Raw genomic sequence first — 10,352 nt, forward strand, 5'->3', positions numbered from 1 at the left:
CTTCTGTCCGATCGGTCAGCCGCCCGACGCCCCCTCCTCCCCCCATCTGACATCCCCTACTGGTTGCCCCCTCCCCCCGCTGGTTGCCACCTCCCTCCTGCCGGCCCTCTCTTCTCTTTTTCTTTGCTCGACCGACCACCCATCCGATGCCCCCTCCCCCTCCCATCCGATGCCCCCCTCCCTCCCGCCCCTCTTTCTTCTCTCTCCCCCTCCCCCTCTTCCCCTCTTCCTCCCCCGGCCCCCCGCCACCCACACCGCACCCCCCCTCCCTTTTTCTTTTCTCTCTCCTCCCAGGCTCTTTCAATCATTTTTTTTGCTAATGTATTCATTAATTTAATGTATCTATTAATATATTAATGTTGTTTGTTATATTATAAAAATAGATTCGAATCTAATTTTTTCTAAAATCATCGGGCCTAAGTCCGATCCAAAGTCCAAAATGAATTTTTGAACTGGACTCGATTAGGGATAGTGCCTGATCTAGCCCATTCTATTTACAATGCTACTCGATATTGTGGTTGACGGTTAATTTAAAAAATTTAAATATATTACATTGCATAGAACCATAGATCCGTCTCTTGATTAATATACATATTCTATGGCATCCATATATTTATATATTTTTGTATGGATAGGAGAATTATATACATTGGTCAATTGACTGTCCTATTTGGATAATTTAAAAATTATAGTTAATTCTATAGGTAATTTCAATAATCAAACGATATGCAGTGGATTCGAAAAAAATTTCAGATAGTATTTTTTTTTAGTTCTCATACGCTTCAGTCGTGTGGGGAGAACTAAGAAAAAATACTATCAAAATTTCTCTTAAATCCTATTGTATATCATTTGATTACTGTAATTATGTATAAAATTAATGCAATTTCTGAATGGGATAGGACCTACCTTTTAGTATGCCAAAAAATTGCTATACATTTTAGTGGATTCGTGGATGATGCATACATAGTTGCAGCATACATGAATGCTTGGAGTGACGAATTTTATCCATTACCACATGAAGACTATTGGATGTCCACACATATGTTCACATGTATTTTGATCATCATCATTTGAAACCTAAGCAGAAAGGCAGGCCAAAGTCAACAAGACTGCAAAATGAGATGGATGATAGGCAAATAAAAAGTAAGAATCATTATGGCATTTGTAGGGAACAGAGTCATGATCGTCGTTGCTATCCTAGATTACTTCCACACATATCAACTTCAAGCAGTGGAAGACATTAATAGCAGCAGATATATTACTCTATATATTTTTAGAGTTATATATTATTTTATATATTTTTTATAGTTGAATTGTTGTGTAATCTATGTCCAGAATTGTGTATTATTCTATCCATTACTCTATGTATGATTGCAGAGTTGTATTTATCATGAAATGAATTGCAGAGTCATTGTTTTGGAGTCATTAGTGTGTTATGGCTTACAAGGGATGGCATCCGAGCCCTTGAGACCATAGTATTCTTACATTGTAGGAGATCCATCGCTCACAGGCCATCTTAGATGTAATGTAAGCATTCTATTCCTAATCTTACTATTTATATTTTTGTAAAGAGAATCTTGTTTGAGAGATGTACGTTATCTAATTATTCTATCTTATTGCAGAAGCCCAGACTTCTCTGATTACGATGAGCCAATGCTAACATATGGAGGATGGAGGACATTTCAAATAGAGTTATAGATTATTTATTATTTTTAAATTTTATGGAGTGTACCAGATTGGGCGGATACAGATGGACGTTGGTCTTATTACTGTCTTACTTGAAAGATAGTGTCCAGAGTCACACATATTTCATCTTCCATTCGATGAGGTAACCATCATGTTATAGGATGTTAGTATCCTCATTGGACTATCAGTTGATGGTGAGGCAGTTACAGGAGCTGATCTCACTCTTAGCATTCCAGAGTGGCAAGCTATGTGTTATCGATTACTAGGATTTCAACCCGAGGTGCAGTTTTTTGATCATTCACGATTGAGGATAGAATGTTTGGATGATCATTATTGACATTTGCACATTGGAGATGATACACCAGAGAAGATGGTGTGACAGTATATTAGGGACTACGTACTGCGATTATCGGAAGGTGCCTTTTTGCCTGATACTTCATCTAACAAAGTGAAGTTGATGTTTTTACCATTATTAGAGAATTTAGATTTCATTCGTAGGCTCAATTGGGACAGTGCAGTACTAGCTTGCCTGCATAGGGCTATGTCTCAGGGTTCTGCGGCAGACCAGTCAGAGATCGATAGTTATCTTGTATTATTGCAGATATGTGATATACAAATTTTAATTTTCTACATTCTATTGTAGCTCTGATTGCACATATCATGTATGATTTTTTTTAAAATTAATAGATTTGGGCATAAGAGAGGATGCCGACTATCAGTCTATTACGGGGATAGTTACTTAAGATGCCACCAGAGCAGCATGATCCTGATGTTTCATTCAAATTAGATGCACCTTGGGGATATAGATATATAAATATTAATTCCATTACTTATAACTTACTACTATTTTTAATCTGATGAAATTTAATTAATGTGAACATACTGTCAAGCAGATGGAACGTTATTTTTAATGTTTACTATGTGTTGACAAAGGTAGCACGAGTTTATAGATGTCAGCTGGATACATTGACTGATATACGTAGATGGATAATTTTAATTTATATATAAATATTATTTTATAGTATCATAGTCTATTAAAAAATAAGCTTACTAATCCGACTTTATCTTTAACTCTATCAGTTTCTGTGGGAGCCATACACAGATCAGATATTGTCCATATTACTATAGATTTACATGGATGGACATGATATATGGACTGATGGGGTGCCACTTATTTGTTTTAATGTGGTGGAGTGGCACCTTCCAGATTGTGTGCTACGACAGTTTGGCCAGATTCAGAACATCCTAGAGTAGTTTGATACTAGCCAGTGACTTCATCGTATTGATCGACGAGGGAGAGCTCATATTGACTGGCATATCAGACGTGTAGAGTATATCACTATTTGGAATGCACGACGAGATCATATAGTTCATGGTGATGACATATTGGGAGGTCATCCATATACCGAGGACTACATGACTTGGTTTCTTAGCATTACAGTATCAATCATCGGATAGCCTTGGTATGCAGTTTCAGGATACAAGGGTGAGAGTTCTACTATACACATATTGGTAAGACTTCGAAAATTACATTTTATGTCAATCTCATATTGAATTTCAATTCATTAAGTCTTCATTTTACTTTTTATCATTAATATAAAATATTTTATATAATTACATTATATCTTTGTTTTATGATCTATAATGTATTGCTAATTTTTTTTGTTATGTAGACTGATGGTTTGTCGGATCTTATGTTGGACACTCGTCATGCTCTATATACGATTGATGAGAACGAGCAGATTCGGATACTGCGAAAGATTGAGAGATCATATTTAGAGACATTGATGGCAATTGGAGCATCCTATGCATCAGATATGAGATATATATCGTCACCACATGTTTCAGATATGTCATCACCATATATTCTATAGATGTCATCACCATATGCTGCACATATACCACTACTTTTTGATCCATAGATACCAGGATCTTCATCTTCCTACATGCCTCAGATGACCGCATCGGATCCGAGTTGACATCATGACTCTTCACCTGAGTGGTCTGATCTTTTTGTTACAAACCCATCATTGGATTCAGATGAGGGGGTTGAGGGGGTCACTCGGCTCGTAGATACTCCAACAGTATCTATTATTCCTGATATGCATACTCAAGAGACATCCACTGATATAGGAGAGGGGCCATCATAGGTTACAAGAGCATGAGCGATCGTTGAGGACCTCATGAGAAGGTCCAAGCGGCCACGGGCACCATGATGCCTTTGTAGGACTTAGTATTTTTTGGATTTGTAGTACTGTGGAATTTTTTTTGTAAATTTTATAATTTTATTCTATTTTATATTATTAATTATTATTTTTATCGGAGTTTTAGATATTTTGCTTGTTTAATTTCAAGTGTTAGGATGCTATATGGTTTGTTATGATCTTCAGACGTGTCTCGAAAAGTTGGGAAAGAAAATATCACATTAAAAGAGCTATCTAAATTAGTTTAAAAAATAACATCACACACCAAAAATGTGCAAATAATAACGAGAAAATATATCATGCATCCAAAAATATTGGTTTAAAAAATATAAATAAAACATATCACGCACCGAAGGTTAAGGTGAAGAAAAAAAAATTATCTTAGAAACGTCATTTGGACATATGCCACCACTTTTTGATCTACAGATGCTAAGGCCTTCATCTTCCTACATGCCCCAGATAACAGCACTGGATCTGAATTGGCATCATGACTCTTTATCTAAGTGGTCTGATCTTTTTGTTACAGACCCATTATTAGATCCAGATGAGAGGGTTGCAGAGGTCACTCAACTCATACATGCTTCAGGCCCATCGTCGGAGAAGAAGGAGGTGGTGCAGAAAGAGAAGGTTTATATATATATATATATAAATACAGTATAAACACTATTGTGAATGGCATTTTTAGAAGCACCATTCACAATGATATTTTTTTATAATTTCTTTTTTAAGATCCACATAGGCTGGTGATTGAAGTTGACTAGATCAAATAAATACTATTTGGAATGACGTTTTGTTCGTAGAAAATATCTTTTCAAATAATATTTTTTTATTTTATATTATTTTGATAAATAAAATAGAATCTACGTTAAATTGGTTCCATTTAGGGATCATGGGCGGTTGACGAAGCTTTCACAGCTATTGGGATCCACTGGTTGAAGATCTATTCAACAGTTGAACTATGACCACTAGGTGGGAATGGATGATAAGCCTAGGACCATCAGAAAGGTACCAATGATGAAACTTGCAGTCGATTGATTGGTGCTGCGTGTAGGAAATCAATCATCAACTACTGTCATCAATTGACCAATGATGGTGGCTCTTTTGGCATCAACAGGCTTCTTCCAACAATGGTCGATAATTGGTGGTACTAGTGGCTCTGGGATATGGGCAAAACTTGCATTCAATAGAAATCTAATGGAAGCTAGCAAGAAAATAACCCTCGGGTGCGTATACGACCTTATCTTTGACACGGTTTGGCCACAAAAGCAAGGCTGTATTTAAGGTTGTGAGTGTAAGAGGAGATGCTTGTGAGTGGATGACAAGTTAGAGGACTGAAATCGCTAGGAGAATCCATGCGGGACCCAAAAATCCCTTAGACCACACCATATAGGATAGGGGTTCTAATCACTCTTAACTCACTCCATAAGAAAATTGACAAATTTGTTCCGCCTAGAAGTATACCTTATCCTAGATGAAATGATATTTAAATTTTGGAAATAATTTAGAATTCAGAAGTAATTCAAAATGAAATCAAGAAAATTTTGGAAGCAACTCTTTTATGTTATTTATTATTATATCTTTAGTCAAAAAAGTTGAAAGTAAACAACAAATTAAATCCTAAGTAAGAGTCCTGACTAAAGCTTCGAAAATACCCACCTTAAGAGTAAGCAATCAAATGCAAATACAATAAAATGAAGCCAAAAAGTTTGATAGTAGTTGTTGCAGCAGATTTTCATCTCGAGGCCGGACTTGCTGGTGTTGGGCAGCGCCGGACCTGCAAAATAAGTCCCTAATCAGAAACGTCTCTGGTAGGGACCCTCTGATGTTCAAATCAGAAATCTGACAATCGAAGGACACATGGCAATCTCGACGACAAGTTGACCTAGATCGTACGATGACCTCGGCTGAAGATCATCCGACCTCATCGCTTGTGACAGATTGGAAACAAGTTTGGCTATGGATCACACCTCTTGCAAAGAGATAAGGGCTTTGGGGATTCTTCTGAGGTCCCCTCTCATCGTGGAATATGTCAGCATGACCTTAAATCCCACCGAGGTCACCTGGGTGGACTCGTGAACAAAAAGGCTCATCAAACCCTACTTCAGTCTTCATACCAGGCGAGAGCATCCAAACTTGACTTCGAGCATGGAGATCAAGCCTCAGCTTCCAACCTCGACTTCAGTTTCCGACCTCCATTCCATCCGAACTCGATTTCGGTTCCAATTCGGATCACCCTCCCCTCCTCCAACTTCGGCCGAATGTGTCAAAGGCCTTCAAAGCGAACTAACCCTTGGAATCCTGCACTTTTTCAAGTAAGATACAATCCAGCTGGCCAAGAATCAGATAAGGAAGGAAAATAACAGCCACATCTTGATAATCATGGCCCAAACTCTCACCACAACGCATTCGAACCGATCGAGATTAACCCCGATTATCGTCCCCGGGCAGTTACGGGCACCATGCATAAAAGATGAAGAAAAAGGGACCCCTGAGGTACGAAAAAACAAACTAAAATATTCTTTCTCTCTATTGTCAAATATCTGACTTAAGCATCGGAGGGTCACAATCGGAGATATTTCCAATTAGAAACTTATTTTGTAGGTCCAGCGCTACCCAACTCCAGTAAGTCCAGCCTCGAGACGAAAATCTACCACAACAGCAGTTATTAGTTTAAAACTCTTAAGGCTAATGGATTGAGATGCTAAAATTAAGGAGCCAAAAGGGGGAGAACTAGTCGTTTCTTTCTACATTACCAAGAGGGCCTTTGTTGACCCCATGAACTTGATCAATTGATGCCTTTAGGACATTTCATGACCAAAGGCCGTGCCACCTAGCCACGTTGTCATTCTAGGTTCTACAAAATCATGCAAAATTAAGGCTGAAATCAGATCGGATATGGATTAAATACTAGCATATCCATATCCATATTTATTTTTTTTATGAATACAAATATGGATATAAATATTATTCAGATGCAAAAATTTATATCCATATTTATTTTAAACGGATACTGAAAGTATGGATATAATTATGAATATAACTTAGATAATTAAACTTTATGACTACAAAATCAAAGATATTACTCAATCAATGACAAATCAAATTAATAACATATTTATATGGTTGTAATTTTTTTTAAAATTAATAAGTATTATATAAAATTATATAGGGTTGCATATCGATTCAGATATTCGGATACGGATCGGATAATTATCTATCCATATCCATATCTTTTTTTTTTTACGGATATGGATACGGATATAAATATTAGTCAGATCCTTAAATTTTTATCTATATCCAGATTGATTTGGATACGAAAACAGATCCGAACGAATAATATGTATACTACTTTCATCCTCATGTAAAATCCACCATGCAAGAGAGAGACGACATCCATACTCATGACAAGAGAAGCTTTATTTAACTTTCAAAAGCACCACTGGGTACAACAGGATATGGGAGCCAATTGGAATTCTAAAAGAATCCTATGTTTTCACTCATAATTTTTGCTTGTCAAAACTTTAACAAATGTCTTGAAGAAACAAAAGGGGCTTCATCATATATGTTGTTTTGTCCAGTTCATTTTTCTTAGATCGACGAAAACAAAATCAGAAAACAAAAGCAATACTAAATGGGCACTAGGTAACGCACCCTTTGATTAGTATCCAAGAACAATTACAGCTGCATACTAAAATGAGATCTTTCCTCCGTAATCAACGCAATGGAATCAACTTGACTTTTATATGGCATATTATTGTAACAAAGAGATGCATGGTAAAGTGCCTAATTGTCAAAGCTTTATCCATGATTTTTGCATACTTTTCACATTATAGAGATCCATCACCATCACTCGAAAATAGATGCATCACCCAACTGGCAAATACCCGACTGTTCAATCTACGCCAATGGACATCTGAGGAAATTATGAAAACAAAATGTACTATATATATTTTTGTTTGATTATCCATTGTAATATACATAGGCGACAATGAACTCAAGCATAATATTTTTATTCGATACATCAAGATAAGATAATGTAACATAAAACAGCAAGTTCTGATATCCAATACAGTTTACAGAACCAGAAGGGGTGGGATGCTCTGTTCATTCCTGAAGAAGTTGCTTGGATCAACCTTATCCTTCACATATGCCAATCTTTTGAAGTTATTCTTGAAATACTTTGTACCCCAAACCCTTGCGTCTTTGTAAGTTGTATGTTTGACAGTTCTACCCAAGTCAATATCCTTGTAGTTGAGATAGGCAGCCCTTGGAAGGCTAGAGACGTATGGAGTCATGAAGGCATACAACTTCCTCATCCAATCTAGATGCCTTTTTGTCACTGCAGGATCTATCTCAAACCACCTCATGAAGTACTGAATTTTATACAGATTTCCCTTCCTGTGAGGGAAAGGAATTGCAGATTCTGAAATCTCACTCAGTTTTCCACCATAGGGATCCATTATCATCACCAGGGGCTCATCTTTCGCTTCCAGAAGAAATTTCCATATCTTTTCCCACTCGGTCTCAGGAATTGGCTCTCTCACAAAGTCTGATTTAGCTTTAAAAGAGCTGTTGTATTCAGGTCTCCTGTCCAATAAGATGTTTACACTTTCATTGCTGTAGCCTGCAAAGAAGAGAACAGACTCCAGCCAACTCATCTCCGAACCTGAGCAGTCCTTGGCCTCAAAACCCAGTTCGGGAAAGCTCTTTTCCATCAAGGGGACAAGTTCTTTGCATGTTCCAAGGAAAAGAGAGTTGAACAGAGCTTGAATGGTTCTATTTCCTGTTGTTGAGTCATCAACAGCTAGAGCTATAACTCTCATGAAAAGATTCTCATCGAACTTTTCTGCAATTTGCTGCCACCTGCTTACAAGGTACGTAGCATTTTGCCTCAAATTTCTGTTAATATTAAATGCAGTGACTATAGGTGGAACATACACCAACTTGATTTTATAGGAGAGGACAATGCCAAAGCTTGCTGCACCGCCTCCTCTTATGGCCCAAAACAGATCCTCACCCATAGATTCTCGGTTCAGGAGCCTACCATCGGCATCAACCAATTGCGCATCGATCACATTATCGGCAGCTGTACCATACTTCCTTGATATGGTCCCGATTCCACCGCCACTGATGTGGCCACCGACTCCGATGGTAGGACATACTCCTGCAGTGAAACCAGTGGTCTTGTTGTTCACTCCAATTGCGTAATAAAGTTCTCCGAGTGTTGCACCAGCCTGAACCCAAGCGGTGCCATGCTCTGCATCGACCTTGATCGATCGGAGGTTAGCAAGGTCGACGATGATGAACACCTCATCGTCTGAAACATAAGACATGCCCTCATAATCATGGCCACCGCTCCGGACCCTGATATTAAGGCCATACTTTCTGCTGCAGATGACAGAGGCTTGAACGTGGGATTCATTTGTTGGTGTGACAATGAGGACAGGCTTCTTTGTAGTGGATGAGTAGAGGAAACGGATATTTTGGATGGATGATCGAAGGACAGTGTTGTAGGCAGTGGTATTTGGGGTATACACTAGATGGCAGGAGGCATTGGAGAGTTGAGTGTGGTTTAGGAAGCATTGGTGGAAGTTTTCATGGGCTGTATTGGAAGCTGTGATGGCAGATGTAGCTGTTAGAAGCAAGAGAGAAATAATTGCAAGGTTTCCAAAGGCTGATATTGCCATTGTAACCTCTGCTATCTATTGATTCTCTTCTGCAGATGATGGTTCTTATTCTGGGATGTGACCATTTATAAGAGAAAATCCATGGAGTTGTGAACATGCAGGAAGAAGTGACAAGGATGACTTAGAATTTTAGCCAAGTCCAACCGTCACGATTGAACGTACTTTTGAGAGGCAATTGGAAGAGATTCTGCTATAACAAAGGGAAGGCAGTCGTAAATTTTTTCAAAGCATGCATTTCTATTGCACCAAAGCTGTCAACCTCTATGAGTTTCAGAAACTCGCTGCTCTGGTGTTCATATTTTCTTGGTCCCAACTGGCTTGAAAATGACTAGGACTTCTTAAAACATGATCCCCGGAGATGAAATGTGCATTGGAACATATGGCAGTGTGCAATGTATTTGCTTTGTTTCTTTGACTTCTTTTTGTGCCGGAGAGGATGCATTGTGCGCTTGCATGGTAAATTTTTTGAAGATTTGTTAGAAAGAACAAAGCTAATTAAAGTTGGAAATCACCCACCAGAGTTTTGCTAATTCATCCATGTGGCGTGGTCGATGATTGGCTGAGAGGCAAGCAAGGCTTGCTATATCACACCAATCCCTGACTGCCACATCAGCCTAGTAAATTAAGCGGTGATGTATCTGGTGATCAGAAGCAGTAGTCTTGTCACAAATCCATTAATATTCTTTTGGTTAACACTCCACTAATATTTTTGGTCAATGAGAGTTTAGGTCGAAAACAAAGATTTTTTACCCATTTACTGTTATTTTTAAAATAA

The 10,352-nt window shown here is 38.0% G+C and overlaps 1 protein-coding gene across 1 annotated transcript; it reads right to left on the bottom strand.

The window, feature by feature from the left end:
• Positions 1-7,879: 7,879 nt before the first annotated feature.
• On the bottom strand, positions 7,880-9,867 carry LOC140859245 (tetrahydroberberine oxidase-like). Its single transcript, XM_073260936.1, has one exon. It carries the CDS (start codon positions 9,575-9,577, stop codon positions 7,964-7,966), a length of 1,614 nt encoding a protein of 537 aa, XP_073117037.1. The 5' UTR covers positions 9,578-9,867; the 3' UTR covers positions 7,880-7,963.
• Between the last annotated feature and the right edge of the window lie 485 nt (positions 9,868-10,352).

The sequence above is a fragment of the Elaeis guineensis genome, chromosome 7 (genome assembly GCF_000442705.2).
Source record: "Elaeis guineensis isolate ETL-2024a chromosome 7, EG11, whole genome shotgun sequence".
Classification (NCBI taxonomy): domain Eukaryota; kingdom Viridiplantae; phylum Streptophyta; class Magnoliopsida; order Arecales; family Arecaceae; genus Elaeis; species Elaeis guineensis.

Bases quoted from the DNA above. Each gene is read 5' to 3' on its own strand.
- LOC140859245 (XM_073260936.1), bottom strand. From the start codon at position 9,577: ATGGCAATATCAGCCTTTGGAAACCTTGCAATTATTTCTCTCTTGCTT.